The sequence below is a fragment of the Homalodisca vitripennis genome, chromosome 5, assembly GCF_021130785.1.
Source record: "Homalodisca vitripennis isolate AUS2020 chromosome 5, UT_GWSS_2.1, whole genome shotgun sequence".
Taxonomy (NCBI): Eukaryota; Metazoa; Arthropoda; class Insecta; order Hemiptera; family Cicadellidae; genus Homalodisca; species Homalodisca vitripennis.
In genome coordinates this window covers 34,689,746-34,711,240 of record NC_060211.1, presented here as the reverse complement: position 1 = coordinate 34,711,240, position 21,495 = coordinate 34,689,746, and the positions used below count along the sequence as shown (strand labels likewise).

The following is a 21,495-nucleotide window of genomic DNA, read 5'->3' as shown; positions in this document are numbered from 1 at the left end:
AAACTAGACAATTAGCTATTGGACAACCAATCATAGCCAGAGATTACAGAGGTAGAAATAAGTGGATACCAGGTGTGGTAGTTTCACGATTAGGACCAGTCACGTATTTAGTTGAACTAAATACGGGCATGAGGTGGAAACGACATATCGACCAGTTGATAGGTTTGCAGTGTAGTCCGGAAATGTCTGAGTCGACAACAACACAGTAGTTTTGCGCAGTAGTTTTGCGCACAGTAGAGCAAGCGCAAGGTCACCAGTAGTTTTAGCAACGACCTTGCCCCCCTCTCCGCAAATCCATAACAATAACAGAAACGCTCAGGGGCAAAGCCCTAGCCCACGTACAAATGTAAACAATAACAGTTCCAGCGTTTCACCCAAACAAATGACACCTTTTAGACGATACCCACTAAGGGATCGTAAACCTGTAGTCAAAATAGACTTGTAAATACAACCCGATTGTGACTTGTATATAATTAATATTGTTTAGGTATTGTTATTATCGATTTGTTAATTTTGTTCATTCAATGTGTTATTCATTGTTATATTCTGATTTATTGGTTTTGATTGAAGTGTTTTGATTTGTGTTAAATGATTATATTGAGTTTGTATTTTGTTCTCTATAATCTATACTTACAAAAATAAAAGAGTATAATGCCAATTTTCTATTCATTGTAATTGATTTTAAATTGGAGAATTGTTTAAAAGAATTGTAATTAATAAATTTCTAAAATTGTAGGGGACTTATGTATTTAAGGGGGAGGATTGTAGTGTATTTAGTGTGATAAATACCAAGTTGGTAATGTACCCATAGCAATATTTAATGTTTGCACCAGTTATGTTGGCAGTATGTATTGTCAGGCGATGTAACATACGATGTGGTCTGACATGAATAAAGAATGCTCATAGGCTGCTCTCCTGTGACATCACATCACGCCACTACCCTACAACCAACGGTCCAAGCTGGCTAGCCAGAGTCCACCACCAGACTCCGTCATGTAACCTCCGTGTCCTGTCCGTTCCTTTATGAGCGGTCTTAGAGCAATGGTACTCTAAGATGTAATGTCTTATTATTTATCCCGACCCATAAAGTGTACAGTGACGACCCGCATACATTACACTCTTATTAGATTAAAAATCCTGTTATTTGTTAGTGTTAAAATGAGGACTAAATGATATTTACAAAAAAATATTTGGGAGTTAATTAATGTAAATAATTGACTGATGTAATATTTAATTTAATGAAGCAACATTACTGGAATTCAATATTAAAAGGATATAACCGGAATCATAAAGTATTTAGAGTCAGAGACATTGTATATTGCAGGATTCTTGGAGACGGACTTAATTAGCAGAATATGAAGGACCATTTAAAGTTGTGGTGGTGATATCTGATTGTAGCTTTATAGTGCAGCATACAAACAATTTAAGCAAAATAAAACGTTGCCATGTCCAGGATTTGAAAGGAGTTTAATACAGTAGATTGGCTACAGTTTTGGAAGATGAATAATTATTATTCTCTTTCAGCAATTTTCTTTCCAGGGCGTATTGAAAATTTTAAATAAAATAAATGAATTAATAAATATCAAGAAATAAAACCAAGCTCTCAGTATTTGGTATTATTGTGTTTCTTTTACAGGAAACAATTTAAAATAAATAACATGAAATGGAAATTATGGAGACATGAGGAGGGTTATTGGAGCACAGGAAAATAGTTTTAATATTTGAATAATAATGCGATATTCTAGTGATCAATAATTGTTTACAAATAAAACCCCTGCTGTGTTATAGATTACAGTATATTTTATTACTTACAGTTTTGGGCAAGTTGCAAATACTAATTGAATGCAAGTTACTGTTTATAAATAATATGAGGCAACTAAACAGTGGTTTTCCCCTGTGATCATGTAAATAACAATATAGTTAAGAATTTAAATTTAGTGACTGAATGGAAACCACAATAAAGTTGAAAAAAATGTAATAGATAATTTTAAATATTTTGATATTGGGAAGAAATTTTAAATCATTTTGAAGTGAGACAAAATTATTTAAAGTTTTAGTGCTTGGTCACACAATAAATTTAAATGAATTTTACTGTCCTATGATGATGGGAACGATAACATGTTTCATGTAATACGATTGGAGATAAACACACTGCACTACACGAGAACCTACAACTGCAGATATCGCCACACAAAAGACTGGAATTTTTCCGTCAGTTGGTTAAGTAAAAATCAATAACTGGTGACCAAATCTGTATGTCCTTGGATGACTAGTCAAGTGATTAAGTTAAAATTGTTATATGGTAGGGATGTGGAACTTTAATCCCATATTACTCTTAATTACATACGTATAAGTAGGTTTAGATTAGGTTATCGTTAATATGTCACTAGTAGTACCAAAGTTAAAAAAAAAAAACAATTTCATGATCTGAGCTTGAATTTGGGTATTATCTTGAGGGATGTTTTTCTTCTTTTGCCAGAAGCCCGCACTAAACGCTAGGAACGTTCCTGATCGGTACTTCCCCAACCTCAGATTATGTCCCAGATTGTCAAACTTTTTCAACCTCAGATCATACTGGACATGAGTGCTCGTTAACTTTTTATATTTCTAATACGTATTTTTTACCCACTTGTACCTACCTAATAACAAACAGAAGACAGGGACTAAATGGCCTCCTTCTCGCCCACATCGCTTCCTTTTGGGAGGCAGAAACAAGAACCGATCGTCATAAGGAGATGCAAATTTCACAGTAACTCAAATAAAGTCTGCTCTTTCTAATAATTTACTTTTTTAGATTCCCAGCAAGAAAACTCTTCCAAACATAGTGGCCTCCGGATAATATCAGTGTAGCAAAATGTTAGGTGAAGCAAAATTTACTAAACTACAAAAAAGTGTTATTGTCCTTTGTTAATGAGTTATAACAAAATCATGAAATATTGCAACTCAACTTTTTTATATAAACGAGTAGTTTATATAATTATGTAACATTACTCGTTGTCAGATGATATCGATCCAAAGGCTGCACAGCATATAGCTGATAGACTACGCAGCTGGTGATGCACTGCATGGTTCGCACCTTGCACGGCCTTAGCGTTCTTTGTTGCCACTGTTGCTAGTTTATTATGTAGGCTAGTTGTTTATCACTGATTATTATGTTGTGAAATGGGCGGTCCTTGTTGTTCAAGTGATAAACGTGTACATTGGATGATGACAATATTAGTTTTCATTTGTTGTCAGGTAGTCTGGATGACTATAAACCAGTGGAACGTGAGCTGGGTTGTGAACAAATCGATAGTAACGGTGACATCAATTCATCATTACATGAAGAATTCATCATTTGCCCAAAGAATTCATCAAACACCAATATAGATACATGTACTGCCGCCTAAACCAAAGTTGAATATTGAGGCTGAATTTTCAGTAAGAAATCCAGAAATAAGAAACTGTCCTGTCAGAAATTCAAGTCCTCTTACTTATACCTTACCAGTTTTATATGGGAAGAATTACTGGTAAAAGAAACCAATGCATTTTGTTAAAATTCTATCAAATATTCTAAGTGAATATAGTAAATCTTTTCTGAGTACTGCAATATTATATAATAATAACAATACATACAATTTTAGCCATTAATTTAAATACTATATGATTTACTAGATGTTGGTTTTACTTCAAGAAATTAAGGATAGCTGATTTATTGACAGTTTGTAATAAAGTGTTGTGTGTAAGAAACCCTACAGAACAAAATATAAAAAGGCTACGAAAATGCAAAAGAAATAAAGTTATGATATATTTTTATCCGAATAATGGAACGATAATTTATACACTGTTATTGCCATTTACTATACAAAATACAAGTAGTCTTAAATACTACTTCTTATCATTTTTGAAAATAAAAAAGTTGTGGAAATACATTTTGCTAAAGTTTTATCAAATATTCATAAGGAGAGAAACTTACTTTTGAGTTAGCCATCTTGTACATATCTCCTTCGATTTTACGTGCATAAGCTACCAAATTATGCATGCCCTGTTCTCGCAAGGCATTGGGATCTGGTGAGTGAAAGATTGCCTCCACTCTGAAAAATTGATGGATTGATTTATCAACTAGTCATTAGTCATTATTCATTTTTTATTTGCACATTACGTATTATATGGGTACAAGGTACACAATGCAGGTGCATCGTCAAAGACATAAAAATATACACTATCCAAACCAAAGCTAAAATACATTTTGTATATCAATCAGCACTTATAACAGCCTATAATACAATACATTATAACATATAATATAATACAAATAAATAAAAAAGATAAATTAAAATATTAAAACCTATCAAAAACAGGAGGGTGCAGTGAATTAGTTCCAGCTATCAAGCAGGTACTCATCCAAGGAGTAATATGCCTCCTTCACCAACTTTCCTTTACAGCCCTTAACATTTGTTTTTAATTAAGACAAGCGATATGGGGAGGTATTTTGTTAAAAATGTTTAAAGGCATATATGAAGGGCTTTTTTCAAATAAGGAGAGATTATGAATTATATGAAAGTTGTTATTGTTCCTTGTATTAAAGTGGTGTGTGTTATAAGGCAGGCCTGTCACACACTAACTTTATGATTTCATAAACATATATTCCTGTTCGTGTCAATATCTCAAACTGTCTAAATAATGATCAACAACTAGTTTGTTAATTTTTTCAAGCAATTGTTCTAATTATACTCTTTTGTGCAAACCAGTATTTTTTTACAGTTTTTCTGTGCACGCCAGACAACAATTCCGTATCGTAAAACAGATTCTACAGGCGTAATATACTGCTTTGCCTGTTTCTAAAGATGTGCACTGTGACAAAATGCTGAGAGCATAACGTAGACTACTTAATTTATAAACTAAATAGTTTATATGGTAATTCCATTTTAGATTTTGATCAAAATGGAGTCCAAAAAATGTGTGGGATTCAACAATGTTTAAGCCCTTTTGTGTCTGAGAGATTTGATGAATTTTTATTGTGATTGTTTGATTTGAACTAAATAACATTAGTTTTTGAGGTATTTAAGATTAATCCATTGTTTTTAAACCACAATTCTAAATGTGCGAGTGATGTTCTGGTTTTTATGAACAAGTCATGTACTAATTTTTCTTGTATCAGTAAGGTTGTGTCATCTCCATATAAAAATAGATTAAAAAAAAAGATTTATAATCTTTATTTTCTTAACAAAAAAAGTAATGGCTAACTCTACTAAGATTTTTTCTGCACACTATACTTTTTACACCTTAAAAATACAGAGCAGACTGGTCTCAGATATTTGGTAAAATGTTTAAAAACAAACTTATCTATAGTATAAATTAGAAATAGTTGTAAATTGAAAAAATCAAGACTTCTACATCAGTTACCTATCTAATAGCTTATTACATAGTTATTTTTTAATCAGATTAACATGTGTTACCTGCCCTGCAGTCAAAGACAGATTGAAACTTTTACCAATCCATCTATAATTGAGGTTGAGTGGTAGAGAGGGCTAAATAGCCCTAACTCTGCCTCTTGAATAAAGACATATTTCATTTCATAATCATTTAGGGTTACAGTTACATATCCAGGGTCCAAGTCACATTGAGTAACCAAATACACATTATTTTGACAGGTTGAATAAGATAAGTTACTGTACTGACTTTTTTAGCCCACCTCAACTTAAATGCAATGCATAAAGATGAATATAAAAGGAAATAAACTATACAGTAATATTCCTCAAATTATTTGATCTGCAACTGTTTTACTCTTTATTCTCATTAAATGAGATGAACTTACACTTTCTATTCAAAGCTAACAGTCAGTCATCCCCTTAGCATTGTGTCATGCTAAACCTTCAATGTTGTAAAATGTAATATATTAATTGTCTTCATCTTTACAACACACTGCATTGTCTAAAAACTAACATAATTATTATCGTTAACAGATTTTGGTTGACATATGAATCATAATTTGTCCAAAATCTGATCTGTCATCTATATGTGCAACGGGTCCTAATACACCAAAAGAGAGCGATTCGGATCCTTGCAAGCCTACGCACAAGAGAATCATGCAGACAAGCCTTTCAAGAACTGAAGATTCTCACTGTGGTCAACCTATACATCCTAGAAGCTGTGACCTACGTACACCTGAAATCACCCGATGAAGTGATGACTGGAGCACAACAACATGACTACAACACTCGGCATGCTGCAAACTACCATCTTCCAGCTCACCGCCTAGCGTCCACGGAGAAGAAGCCAACTTATGTCGGAGCAAAGCTGTGGAACGCCCTCCCACTAGAACTGAAGAGGAGAGACCGGCTGCAGTTTGGACACAAACTAAAACTCTGGCTTCAAGACCATCCATTTTACACAATAAATGAATTTTTAAACAGAACTTTCTAACCTGATATAACAAAATCGTACTGTTCTCTAAGAATATGTTCAATAAAGAATAATTGTCAATAAAGAATAATTTTGTTACTACACTCCATTTGTGTTATAACCGACCAACTTTTTTGTCTTATCGTTATTATATGCCACGGTGCTCTTCTGTTTGCCTGAAAATCGGTTCCCATGAAAAAAGTCCCAATGTTTGCTGATGCTTCTAAATCCCCCGCCTTTACACCCTGTGCTCAACACTTGCTGGTTTAACATGTTTGGATAATTACTGATCTGTTTCAACATTTGCAATAAACAAGCATCTTCAGCTGTTCTTTTATATGTTTACAGTTGTAAATCAAGTAGACATTATCTGACCATAGCCACGTCATAGAGAAAACAGCTGATCAACAGCAAAATGGCAACACTGTCTCTGACTATTTCCGCGTGGCATACGGAATAGGTTATCCTCTTATTCTTAATACTAAATAAAGAAATCAACTTTCTAATCTTCTTTCTCCCATATATGCTGTGATATCTTTAAATTTTTAAAATCAATCTTTCCCATTGCCTTTTTGTTAATATGAGCCGTATATGTTTAGAGAATTAATTTTTCTTACAGTTTGTGGACCAAGTGGTTCCTGATAGCTGTAATGACAGACTGGTGCCACTCCTTGGTTCCTTGGACCGGTGTTGCAGTTATCTGTTCTGAAAGTAATTCCATAGGCAACTGAGGATTAGCCAATTGGTTGTCTACAGGTCCCAGCTGTAAGACAAAAAGCAAAAAGTATAAAATATAATGGAGCATCACTAAAAATTGTGTTTGGAAAATAGAGTAGGGGGAGCAAGGTGATTATTCAATCACAAAATGATTTAATTTTTAATTAATTATTTAATACGAGGGTTGTCCACCAAGTAACCTCCGTTTTGAAATAAAAAATAAACTAGTTGAGATACAAAAATTGTATTATATAAATGTTAAAACTGCAGCTTTTCTCTACTTTTCTACATATTCACCATACAAATTCAAGCACTTATCATATTTTTTAACAGATTTTTAAATTTCCGTCTTTAAAAAAATCTGCCGCCTGAGAATGTAGCCAACATGTTACAGCATTTGAAGCTCTTCATCACTCGCAAACCTCTGAGATGCAAGCCACCGCTTCATGTACGAGAAAAGATGGAAATCACTGGGAGCCAAATCCGGACTGTAGGAGGGGGGTGGTCAAAAACGTCCCATTTGAACTTTTTCAAAAGTTCTGTCGTTTTTTGAGCTGTATGAGGGCGGGCGTTGTCATGGACAAACACAACACCAGATGTCAGAAGACCATGACGCTTGTTTTGAATCGCTCGTCGTAGCCGTTTTAAGGTTTCACAGTAAGCTGCAGCTGTAATGGTTGTACCACGCTCCATAAATTCAACGAGCAAGATGCCCTTAGCATCCCAAAAAACTGTAGCCATCAATTTTCTCGCTGAAAAAGATTGGCGAGCTTTCTTCGGCTTGCTTGGCGAAGCGGTATGACCCCATTGCATTGACGGACTACACCTTCGCTCATAATGTTTGGGCCATACACAGCACTCAATTAACGATGAATTTCAGCTGCTGTGTAACTTTTCGACCACAGAAATCTTATTACACCACGCACTTCACACGTGGTGGGATTTTCTATCATGGCGCTCATGTTTTTACGTTGTACCAAAAGAACGCGCGATCGCACGATGCTCTCCCTTGCACAGCTAAAAGCGTACTGAACGGCTGCGCACACTGATGTGAGAATGGCGGCGCTACCCCCACTACTTATCGCGCCATGCCCAAACGGCAGTTACTTTATTGACTACCCTCGTATAATTACCCATTTTAATGTACTTCTCAATATCAAACATATCACAATAAATGCATGAAATAATAAGCAAGTAAACTAGTCTGTTCCTTCAATCTGATGTTTACTGGGAGCACAGAGGAGTGATTTAATTTTTAAATAATAATTTAATATAATTACCCATTTTTAAATGTACTTCTCAATATCAAACATATCACAATAAATGCATGAAATAATAAGCAAGTAAACTAGTCTGTTCCTTCAATCTGATGTTTACTGGGAGCACAGAGGAGTGATTTAATTTTTAAATAATAATTTAATATAATTACCCATTTTTAAATGTACTTCTCAATATCAAGCATATCACAATAAATGCATGAAATAATAAGCAAGTAAACTAGTCTGTTCCTTCAATCTGATGTTTACTGGGAGCACAGAGGAGTGATTTAATTTTTAAATAATAATTTAATATAATTACCCATTTTTAAATGTACTTCTCAATATCAAACATATCACAATAAATGCATGAAATAATAAGCAAGTAAACTAGTCCGTTCCTTCAATCTGATGTTTACTGGGAGCACAGAGGAGCGTGTACTTTACTCACTAACATCCTAGCATGGGTTAGTGTATCTTCTCTTTAACTTTTATTGTAAACAAACATAAATTACTCACTAAACCACATGCGCTACTCTGCGATTGTTGTGCTAGTTCATACAACTGTGCAAATAACTGCACTCAACAGTACTTCTCTATACTATTTAGGTCTGTAATGTGATACACACAATGTAATAGTAAAATAGAAATATATACCTTAGTAAAGAAGTGTAGTGTTATAAAATAATATTTATTCTTATTATGATTTACAACCAATTTTACTATCTGACAGTGAAGAACTTTTATAAAAAGATAAAATCAGGAATAAAAAAGAAAAAGTATAGTAAAAACTCCAAAATTAGAGCAGCAAGGAAAAAAGCCAGATTGGCAAAAGCCCGTAAACTCAAAAACAAAAATTAAGAAGTATTCATGTTCAATGGACAAATTTTCCTAGTATTATCAAAAACATTCCTTTAATTGCTAAAACAGGCTTGATCCTGATCTATATGAAAACTGTTGAACATAACTCTGACCAAGGTATGTCTCTACCTAATGTTTTTCCACATCTCCGCAATAGGATAGCCATATTGTCAACCATACAAGGTGAAATTATTGATTTTAACTTTTGATAAATCACTCAAAACTAATATTATCTGATAATCTCTCTTTCAAAGTGCTCAGTGGCCAGAAATATTTCATTCTTACTCATTGATATAGAATCACAAGTAATTAACGACCTAATAAAAACTATTAATTTACAGTCTAAATATCCTTCATTACCTTTGAAAACACTTATAACTTGTAACATGTGAGTAACTTACATTAGATGTTGGAGAATCAGAGTTGGAGGTAAGGCCAAAGAGAGTGTTCTGCGTGTTGGCAGCAGTCTGAGCTGCGGCGGTGGGTACGGGAGAGTCTAGAGACACGTCAGGAGCCACTACTGATGCTTGTGACCCCACAACACCACCTGCACCATCATCACATATCATTTAATACAATCACAGTAATTCTACTCAAATTAGGTTTTAATTGCAATTGGGACTCTAACTACCGTGAAATACTGAAAAAATGAACAATGCACAATATTTTAGAGTTGTGTCAACCATTACTGCCTTCCAATTTCAGGTAAGCATTCACCAATGGAAAGTCAAGGTGAAGAATAGTAATTTACAATGCACACAGAACTTGATACATTTTATCATACAATAATAACTTCAATGGTATGTTTTTTTAAATTCATTGTTACATTTATGGAACTCTGAAAAACATACTCTATTTACAATAAAACACACCAAAGTGAAACTGAAATAGAATACAAAGATGACCTTTGATCTAATCCATTCACAGAATAGATAACCAAAAAGTCAACCTGACAGTAAAGCCCTTTTACAAATGTCCTTTGTGTCGTACACTGTGCTCAGACAAAAATTTGTGTACATTACAAATAAATGGAGACAGATGATGCTTATAATGCATTGTCATGTGTAAGGTCTTTCGTTCCATCATGTAAAGTATGTCATATTTATACCTATAATTTCGGCTGCAAGATATGCCATTAAACAAAGTCCTTTTTCTTGTGCAGACTGATGTTTTTATTAAAGTCTTGTGGTGTTAATGTTCTAAGTTCAAATCGGTTTCAATATACAGTCTAACGAGATGATTAAAGTCACATAATCTTTAAAATATCCAGCTCTATATAGCCATGTTAAACAATGTAATAAACATAATTATATACAATCAAACTGTTTATCAAAATTGTAAGAACTAAACATACCGAGTTGTTGGGAAATCAGAATACTATCTGGGGGTCCCTGGGTAGGTACCGACATCCTTGACCTCACTCGAGCAGCTCCAGGTTCTACCAGCTGGCTGGTGGTGGGTGGACTCTGGATCTCAAGAACATCATACGGGCGTCGCATGTCCAAGGGAGACTGGTTAGGCTGAGCTGTTGCTCCTTGATTGGAAACCACTGACAATAAAAATTCAAGTAAATTCAACTGAAATCTCCTTATTCACATTAATGAGTGACCCCACAGGGTGTCCCACGAGTAACCTGACAAACTTCTCAGGTGGTTTCCTCTCATCAAAATAATGAAAAAAGTTCATATAAACATATGTCCGGATTTGCTTTGTTAGTAAACTACGCCAAGCGAAAGATTTCATCAATCCTTTCCAAAGATTACCTTTCAATTTTCTAGGAAAGGACAGAAATAAAGCAAAACTTATGTTTTTATGGTTTAAAGTTAGGTGTTAAGTTTACCAGATTTTATGTCAAATGAATTGAAAAATTGAATAAAATATTCTCAGACATGTAAGACCACCTATATCTTAGATATCAGACAAAATATGCAAAATTCAGTCACGAAAAACATGATATGATTAGATTAGAAATACATTAACTTCATTAAATGGGTAATAAATACGCAAACGTTTAATAGTAACTTATAGAGAATTTAATTCTGAAGAGAATGACGTGAAACAGACCAAAAATAAACAAACACAAAGTTTAAAAAATTAATGTTCAATTAAATCAACACATATACAAAAAATAAAACAGAAAATGCAATGTCTCAAGATTCAAGATTCAAGATTCAAAAATTCTTTATTCGTACATAGTACAGTGTGTACATGAATAGTGTCAATAAGTTTTTTACAATATACTAATTAATCTATATATCATTTAAAATTAAAATTATACAATGTAATAAGAAATAAACAATCCAGAAGCTTATATACATGAAATACTAAAATTACATACCAGGCATTCCCAATCTACCTTCCCTCCCAAAACTCATCAAGGGAGTACAGAGCCAGATTTATCAAATATATTTTTAACTCTTTTTTCATTTTAATAAGATTTTGTTCATTTATTATTTTTGTTGGTAGTTTTGTTAAAAATTTATGGCCCATAAAATCAGTTCTTTTTTTGAAAAATTCTAGTTTGTGCTGAGGGACATTTCTTTTAAATCTAGTATTATAATGATGTAAAATTTTTGTAGGTTTTGCATTTCTCTCATTTTGTTTTATATATATCACTGTCTCATATATGTATAGACTGTAAACAGTTAAAATTTTGTGTTCTGAAAACAAATTTTTGACAGATTCTGTTTTTTTTAGTCTAAACATTGCTCAAAGAGCTCTCTTTTGTTGGCAAAAAATTTTGTCTAAATTTTTCTTTGTCGTTGCACCATATATACTAATTCCATAGGCTAAGTGTGAATGTACTAGTGAGAAATATATAGTCCGCAATGTCTGTATACTACAAATCTGCGACATCTGTCGGAGTGCATAGATACCAGAAGACATTTTATAAATTACATGCTCAGTGTGTTTGTTCCATGACAGATTCTCGTCAATTATGAGTCCTAAAAATTTTGTATGCTCAACTTGGGATATATCATTATTATTTAAATTAATATCAAATTTGGGTGTTATTCTTGATTGTTGAGTGGAAAACGAAATGAAATTTGATTTAGTTGAATTTAAGAGTAATTGTTTGTTATCTAAATATTGTTTGACTAAATTTAGACTAATGTGAGAAGATATTTCTATATCTTCTTCTGAATTACCTGATATGGTGATGTTGGTATCATCTGCAAACAAACAAATGCCACAGTCCTGCGGAACCACCTTAGGTAGTCCATTAATGTAACAGAGGAAAAGTAATGGGCCCAAAATGGATCCTTGAGGGACTCCGTATTTAATGGTTTCTATTTCAGACTTATATTTTCTTATAATGTGACACCTGCTCGGTTTTAATTTAGATGATGTGTGTTCTATTTCCACGTATTGTTTCCTCTCTGTTAAATATGATTCAAACCATAATAATTCTCTATTTTGAATACCTAGATTGTTAGGAGAGATTAGAAGTTCTTGGTGTGAGACGCTATCAAATGCCCGTGTGAGATCCAAGAAAATTCCAATTACCTTTTCACCCCTATCCACCGAGTTGATTATTTACTGAATAAAGTCAATGCCAGCGGTAGTAGTGGACTTTCCCGATCTAAAGCCATGTTGTTGCTTATCTAATAATTTATTGTTTTCTAAATAATTCACTAATTGAATATAAACTACTTTTTCAAATATTTTAGAAAACACAGAAAGAAGAGACACCGGCCTATAACATGAGGGGTCATTTGGGTTACCTTTTTTGAAAATTGGGATTAATCTGGCAATCTTTAGTTGATTCGGAAAATAGCTTGAAATTAGAGATGAATTTATTAAGTGGACTAATGGCTGTAAAATGAATGGAAGAGATTGTTTTATTAGTTGTATAGTAACCTCATCATTTCCAGATGATGGTTTATTTTCAAAAGACATGACATTTTTTTTTAAATGAGTTTCTGAAATCTGATTAAATCTAAATCTATTATTTGTCGTATGAGCATGTGGAAAATTTAATTGTTTTTCATTTCTAGAAGGTAAATTGGGTAATACTGTTTTATCAACTACGTTTACAAAAGACTTATGAAATATATTTCCAACCTGTATTGGATTACTTACAACTTCCTTGTTTATATCTCTAAAAACTGTAATATCTTTTTTACAAACTGGTTTTTTATTATTTCTGTTTTAATTAATTGCCATGTTGATTTTGAAATGTTGCAAGAATTATTAATCTTTTGATCAAAGTATTGCTTTTTTTCAATATATATATATATATATATATAATATATATATATATATATATATATATATATAGCATTTTTCAATTCCTTTTTCATTTCTTTAACTTTTGATTTTAATTTTATATCCTTAAGTATCCTACAGTTTTTTTCTAAGTCTATCAATTTACACTGCTTGTATTTAATTTCATCAGTTATCCATTTACTTTTGTGATTTTCTTTTTTGGTGGCTATCAATTTAGGAAAATGTACTTCAAAATTATAACTAAAAATAGAAAAAAACACATCATATTTCATACGCACTGGTGCTTGGTAGACATCCAACCATGCTGTATTTGCTAGGCTGCTTAAGAATGACTTAATATTACTCTGTGTAAATTTTCTAATATATTTATTCGTTACACTGTTCTGCCTTTCACCAAGATCTAAAATTTCAATTATCTGTGCATCATGGTCGGAAATGTGTGTTATGATGCCAGAGACTCTAGTTTTATTAGAAGGTAGATTTGTAATAATATTGTCAATTGCTGTTTGTGATTCTAAAGTGACCCTGGTTGGAAAATCTATTTTGTAATTGTAAGTTAAACGATTTTAAAATACTATTGAATTTGTTGTAAACAGTATCCTTATTCAAAACATTAATGTTGAAATCTCCTACTAATACAATATTTTTGAATTTACTGCAAAAGATATTACACAAAACCTTCAACCTAGACAAAAAAGGATCAATGTAGCAATATTTAGGACTTCTGTAGAGACAGGCCAACACAAAAGAGTATGTGCCAACATGCACCTCCGTAAGACAACATTCAAACTCTTTCTCAGTCAGCAGTGATTGTATAGAGGGAATTAAAAATGTATTGCATTTAATATAATTTCTAGCTAAAATCAGGGTACCTCCTCCAATAGAGGTAGCTCTAGAAAAATGTGAAATTTTGATGAAAAATAGAGAATTGTTTCTCCCACGTCCCAGAGGTACACTTGGACAACCCCAGTGCTAAGTCAGACCTGCCTCCACATTTTGCTTTGCTAAAAAAATTTCTCCATAATTAGAGCACTTAAGAAATTCATCTAGCACCACTTCACTAGACTCATCCGATGCGTCGTTATCCTGATTGTGTAGTGTGTCTGTGGTCTGTCCAATTCGTGGACCGCTGGCCTGCTGGGTTGGTGGGTTGATGATCTGCCCATCCACTGCTTCACTGGACTGTTTGGTCGGTAAACCACTGGCCTGCTGGGTTGGTGGTTTGATGGTCTGCCCCTCCACTGTGTCTCTGGACTGTCTGGTCAGTAAACCACTGGCCTGCTGGGTTAGTGGGTTGATGGTCTGCCCATCCACTGCATCACTGGACTGTCTGGTCGGTAAACCACTGGCCTGCTGGGTTGGTGGGTTGATGGTCTGCCCACCTGCTGTGTGATCATCGGTTGGTGGGCCACTGTCTCGCATGGCTGGTGAGTTGTTGGTCCATCCAGCTGTTGAGTCATCGGACTGTCCGACCACAGAAGTGATGTCTTCAACTCTGTCAGGAATTGAGTCTTGTGTATTTTCAACTGTAGGCAACCCCGGGAAGACTGTGAGATCTTGTAGCCAATTATACTCGTGCGATGCCCTAGTCACCAAAGTAACCGGATCTTTCCAAGCAGAGACGGACTCAAGTACTGCACCTGTAGGAGCTTGTTTGCACTCAACAGTTGTATTTCCAGTTTCATCGGAGAGTTCAGCTGGAGTTGTGCAAGTGGCAGCTCTGTTCTGATACTGCATTGAGATGAAATGCTGCAGGGATTTGATGAACTCTGAGTGTGAATATCCATTGAACAAGATTCTCTTAGCAGTAGGTTGTTCAAAGGTGACAATCTTTACATTTGCTCCAGTGTTCAGTTGGAAGTTCACTATTTTTGCTGCAAAATCCTCAACTGATATTTTGTCTCGGACGCATCCCATGGGGGAGCAGATCAGTTCCTTGAGATTTCTTTTTTTTAAATCCTCTTGGAGTTGTGCAAAAGCTTGAGCATAATCGTAAGATGTTGGCTTTGTATCATATTTCGGCTTTGTTACGAGGCCGTAAACCATAGCTGAACCATCAGGTACTTGACATGTCAGATGGCTGTTCACAAAATCAGAATGGGAAGGCCTTCCAAAATGTCTTTTAAAAATGACTGCAACGCCTGCAGTCATATTTCGAGAATTGCTCACATCAGCTGAAATACAGTGAGAGAAGGCAGTGGTTTTGCATTTCCCGAATTGTTTGATTTCATCCTCCATACTTTTATCTAGAATTGTGATGTGCTTTGTTTCCGGAATTGAGTATATTGCAGTTGAGTTTATCGCAGTTGAGCTTGTGTTAGTCCTTGAGATCAATTTGTTTATTTTATAACTTAAAAACTTTTTGCCTAAATAACTGAGATTTATTCCTGATGCATCATAACCACAGTTTGATAATCCTGTCAAATCTAGAAAATAGACGCCAGGAATTGAATGGGATAGCTCATGGATATATAGATTAGCTCTCATTATATCTTCGTTGATTTGGTGTTGAAGAGCCATAAATGAATGTGTCTGTGTTTAAATGAATGTTCTTTGGAAAAACAAAACATTTTAAAATGTTTTTTCAGTCAAGTAAATACAAATTACTTACAGTATTAAACATTATAGGTTGAGAAACAAGATTTTAAAAAATACAGCGTCAAATGACTTTTAGTTTATTGAAAATCAAGAGTTGGCAACACTGCTGCAAGAATACTGAATTCAAGTTATTATTGTATAGCTGTCCAACAATTCAGCTGTTGCAGTAACTACTGTATCATCTTTGGTTTGTGTATTAAATCTGTATTATTGTTTGTACTTGTATTTTTATATAAGATAAGATGCAATTTACATTTTCAGATCAAGGGCACGGAACTTTTTACAATAATAAACATTCGCTTTTTAAACTTTGTGTTTGTTTACTATTGATCTACTTTACATTATTCTATTCAGAATTAAATTTTCTATAAGTTTTGGTTAACAATTTTTCGTGCTTATTTATTACCCATTTAATGAAGTTAATGTACTTCAAATCTAACAAAGCATGTTTTTTCGAGAGTGAATTTTGCACATTTTGTTTTGATATCTCAGATATGGGTGGTCTTACAGGCCTGGGATGTATTTTATTTAATTTTTCAGTTCATTTTACATAATATACAATAATTTAACACCTACCTTTATGCCATAAAAACATCAGTTTCGCTTTATTTCCGTACTTTCCCAGAAAATTGGGTGAAATCTTTCGCTAGCCATAGTTTGCTAACAAAGCGTTTCTGGACATATGTGTCTGTGAACATTTTCCTTTATTTTGATGAAAGGAAACCACCTGAGAAGTTTGTCGGGTTACTTTTGGGACACCCTGTAGAACTAAAAATAAATTAAGGTGTTCCCATTACAAATAGCATCTTGACAAAAACTATGTAACCATAGCTAAACTGTTACTTATTAATAACACTATTTTATTCTGCTCTATAACATATCCTAGGTTTATGTTGTTACTGACCATTAGGATTACTCAGATTCTTGTCGGCTTGCTTGAGCGGCAGGCAAACAGGACAATCAGACCTCGTGCAATGTTTCCAATGTGAGATTATTTGGCGAGAAGATGAGCAGTGAGGCACGGAGCAGGACTTGCCAGCCTGACATGTCGTCATGTGGTTGAGCACATTTTTCATCGTCATGCAATGCGGCAGCGTACACTGAAACCCATACTAGGAATAGTTAACTTAGAACAGTAGAAAATCATAAGTCAAGTTACATCCAATACTCATCATAAAGGTTCATTATTCATTCTGTTTAAAGTTCAATAATCAAATCTGTTCAATGTCTCTGTATTGATCAGTTATATTTTTTATCTGATTGACTTTAGAATTACTGGAGAATTTTGGTTTGCTAAAATTATTCTAATGCAATCAGTATTGTTAAGTAAACATATTAATAAAACAATAATTTTACATGTGTATATAGTAAAATTTTCTAATTAACCTCAAGTTTTCAGCTAAACTGTAAGATAGTTATTCAAGATCACATAAATGCGATTATTAGAATAAACATTGATATCAATAATCCAGCATTTCAGCCAGCCTGAAAATGGTTCCTAAAACACAATAATATTGTAACATTTAGACTGAGGATTTACACTTTGAAAAATAAAATTAGCAACAAAATACAAATTCTAATAGAATGAAAAACGCTGATCTATCTACTTAGCCCCACTTTTTTATTTAAGATCCTTTAATAGACTAATCTTAAATTAAAATATTGTAATATATCTTATTATTTAAAGTGTGGAAAGGTAATAATAAAAAAAACTGAAGGAGAAATACAATAATAATAATAATAATAATACATCTCTCAATTGCTTTAAAACAATTCATATATTGTATAGTATCCCTCACTTTCATCTTAATTCTAAGCTAACTGTCTAGAGCAGTAAACAAAATTTTATTTAACATTTAACAGGTTATTATTTAAAACATGAAATATGATATTGAATTACAAGTATACACAATCAGTACAGGTTACTTCAAATTAAACTTGGTCAAGTTAAACAGTATTTATACAACAACTAAATATAATTAAAAATATAAAATCGTAAATACTTTTAAATAGTTAAAAATGTAAAACAGACAAAAGTTGAAAAATGGTTAAAACTTTAAAATACAATAAAAATCCTAAAAACATAATTTAAGACTTAAAACAGGTCGGCCCCTGAAAACTCTGGCTCACGGTCCGTGAACTCAGCAACGCCGTAAAAGACACCTTATTTTGTAGAATGGTTGACAATCCCTTGGCATGGCTATCTCCAAAAATGTGAATCCTTCTGTGTTTTAGTGGGTATTCTTTTAGTGGTTGTTGAATGGACGGTGCCGGCAGTTTGTTTTTCAGTGGCATGGATTTATTCTTGTTTTTTATATTATTTGTTTGTTTGCTGACATGCTTTTTCGCCTTTGATTTATTTTGTTTTTTTCCTTTAACACTGCTGAACTTATGTATATTCACCATTTTTTTCACGTTGTCTGATATTTCCAGCTCTTTAATATCATCAATAACGGAGTAGCTATTGCTTTTTTTTCTACTTTCCAGCATCTGTATAGTTTGAATAAGGTTTTTTGTCTCATCCAAAAGTATTGTACATTTCTTACAATCAGATGGTTGTATTGTTTCAATAGCCTTATCGACCATTTCCTCCTTGTCAGTTTGCGATGCAATATCTGTAAGTGGCTCTTGGGAAGAGACGCAAGGTTTTCCCTCATTCCGGTCTTCTAATTGTAACATCAACTCCTGAATCTTATCAACCAACATTGACTAACGTAACGTCAACTCTTCCACTCGTGCAACCAATTCATCCTTACTTTTCAGGTGAATGTCATCTGTTTGACACTCCACACTGTAAGTTATCTTCCGGAAGAGAGTTTGTGAGAGGAGAAGTGAAGGCGCATGGTGAGACGGAAGCGGACTGCGGTAGTGAAGAGAAGGCGGAGGAAGCTGTCGTGGACGCGCAGCCAGTCACTGACGATGAAGGGGTGGCTGCTGCCACTGTCAGGGCACGCATTGTCATTGGATGATCGCCAGAATGTTTTTCATTGACTAGGGTGATAATTTTAGTTTTGCTAGCATTAGTTCTTATTGTAGCATTGCACGTGTGGCTGAGACATTGCCATTTTACGTCCCCGTTTACATAAGTCCACTGCTCTCGGTATTTAGAAGAGTCCAAAACAATGTAATCCTTGCCCAATTTATTACTTTCTAGAAAGCCATATTTTCTATTATTATTTCCCTTTACTAGCAGCTCTTAATGTATATACGATATGACTAAAACTACTTTCAATTAAATTAATTTAAGTTTGTATAATTATTCGCCTGCAAATGTTGGATACTCATGGGACACAGACAAGTAATGCATTGACAAGAGTGAAGGTGACCCAATAATCTGTAATTGTGATAAAATCACATACACCCGCTTATCAGCTTTCTTGACACAACTGGAGGTCACTCGCGGATTGCACAATTGGCATCAATGAATCCCAATGCACATGCGCCAACTGATAAAAGCTTGATGCAGCCCTCCTCTTCTACCTCATTCTAGGAATTGATGACTCAGTTAAAACTTTTAACTTACGGGCTGATCGGATAACCTATACATCTACTGTCTGTTACGATGACCGCGCACTATCTTTGTACTTTGATGAAGTTCAGTGGTGTCTAGTTGGTTTACACTGACTGTACATTAATATTTATGGAACGAATAAAACTTGCTTTTAATCATTGTAGGACAGGCCTACCAACCTGTAATGATTAATTACCTACCTTAAGATGATTAATTCATCTTAAGAATTAATCATAAATTTTTAAAAATTTACCTAAATTGTTAAAATCGAATCCAGGATAACATTATCACCATACCTGCCATGCCTCACCGTTTGCCTGGCTCTCCCACCCTTGACACTTGTATGCATGGAGAATCAGTGCCAGTTGTTGTTGTATCAGTTTCTGTGTCTTGGCATCAGGAATGGAGGAAGAGGGTTTGGTGGGGGTTTGGGTCTGCTGCGCCATCCCACCCTCGTTACTTACCTCTCGACGACCTGTACATTCAAAATTTATATTTTCAATAACATAATACAATTTAGTTCAATTTAAGGAGAAAACATTCTAAGAAAACTAAAGTTTTTACAATGTTGCTTAATGTTAACAGAGTTTGAAAGACATGAACCCTTGTTTTAACGAGAAATTCTCAGCCAAAAAACACAACTTTAGGACAACCAAATAAAAGACAAGAAAGCAATGAATAGACCTTGGTATGAGTCAAGAACTATTGCTAGGATTCTTATTTTTAACTTTTTTCAAATGACAGCACTCATTAAAAGAGTGAGACACAATCTCCATAAAATTATTAAAGGCTACATCAAAGTTTTCAGCAGCTACAATTACTTTATTCCAAACAATATTACTTAGCCTACATTTAAAATTCTCAACATTAAAATCGTTTTAAACTCTAACACTAATGTTTGATTGTACAGATTTATTGGTAGGTAGAGAAAAGTTGCGCAAAGAAGTAAAAGAAAGTTTAAGTCTCAAAAGCAAGCCTAAATGACAGGCAAGATATATGACATTGTTTGTATTGTATCACAGCTAAACATTGTTGGATGTAGGTAGGATATAAAATTACCTAAACATGAGTCCCCTCTAGTGGGAAGGTTATTGAGGCAAAAACAGTCAAAAGATTTCAGTATGAACTTAACTGACATTGAGCAGCGTTTCCTGGGATCAATGTTTATATCACTAGCTATGACAATCTTAAAATTACGATACATAACATTATTGCTAACAAAATCAAGAAGTTGAGTTAGTTTATCAACAAAAAGTTCAATGGAAGAATCAGGGGTACGGTATACAGACACAATTAATAAACTTATACTAGAAAAAACAATCATTACAGTTTCAAACTGTTTTGTTTCACAAATAAAATCAACATTTACAACCTAAAAAGATTGTTCAAAAGTTTCCCTTACAAAAATTGCACTTCCACCATATGAAGAAGTTCTGCAGAAACTAGCCGCTAGGTCAAAATCAGCTGGAGAGTAAAAATTAATTTCTTCTACCGTACACCAGCAAAGAATGTCACACTTAGTGGTGCTGTTAAAAATGTTAAACAAGTTTACTTTATTTTTTATAGATTTGATATTAATGTGAGCTAAGTTTACCTCAGTTTCACGATATGTAGAGGGCGTATCAGCTTGCAGACCATTTAAAGTAGACTTAGGTTGGTATAAAGGAGTCGAGCCTATTAGGCTTATGTACCTGGTTCCATTACATGACCTGGTTCCAAAAAATGTCCTTCAAGAGCACTTTTGCGCGAATACCTGATACGACTTATATAGGTAACGGTTGGCCAGGTATCAGGATCGTAAATGTTTTCCCATAGTGATAGGGGGACTCCGACTTTAAATGAACAATAACCTGGAAATCTGTTTATTAGTTTCAAGATTTCATAATTACCATTGACAATGTCATTTAAATATTCTTTCACATAGTCACACTGCACATT

General features: G+C 33.9%; 1 protein-coding gene across 5 annotated transcripts in view; it reads right to left on the bottom strand.

The window, feature by feature from the left end:
- The window catches only part of LOC124361981 (CREB-binding protein-like), a 64,952-nt gene that overhangs the window by 12,194 nt on the left and 31,263 nt on the right, over positions 1–21,495 (bottom strand). For all 5 annotated transcript variants that reach the window (XM_046816095.1, XM_046816094.1, XM_046816093.1 and 2 more), the window contains exons 5-10: positions 19,854–20,032; positions 16,951–17,146; positions 10,573–10,767; positions 9,620–9,765; positions 7,002–7,147; positions 3,956–4,073 (exon numbers count right to left, since the gene is read on the bottom strand). In XM_046816095.1, the coding sequence (XP_046672051.1) occupies positions 3,956–4,073; positions 7,002–7,147; positions 9,620–9,765; positions 10,573–10,767; positions 16,951–17,146; positions 19,854–20,032 (980 nt within the window). The remainder of the gene's footprint in view (positions 1–3,955; positions 4,074–7,001; positions 7,148–9,619; positions 9,766–10,572; positions 10,768–16,950; positions 17,147–19,853; positions 20,033–21,495) is intronic.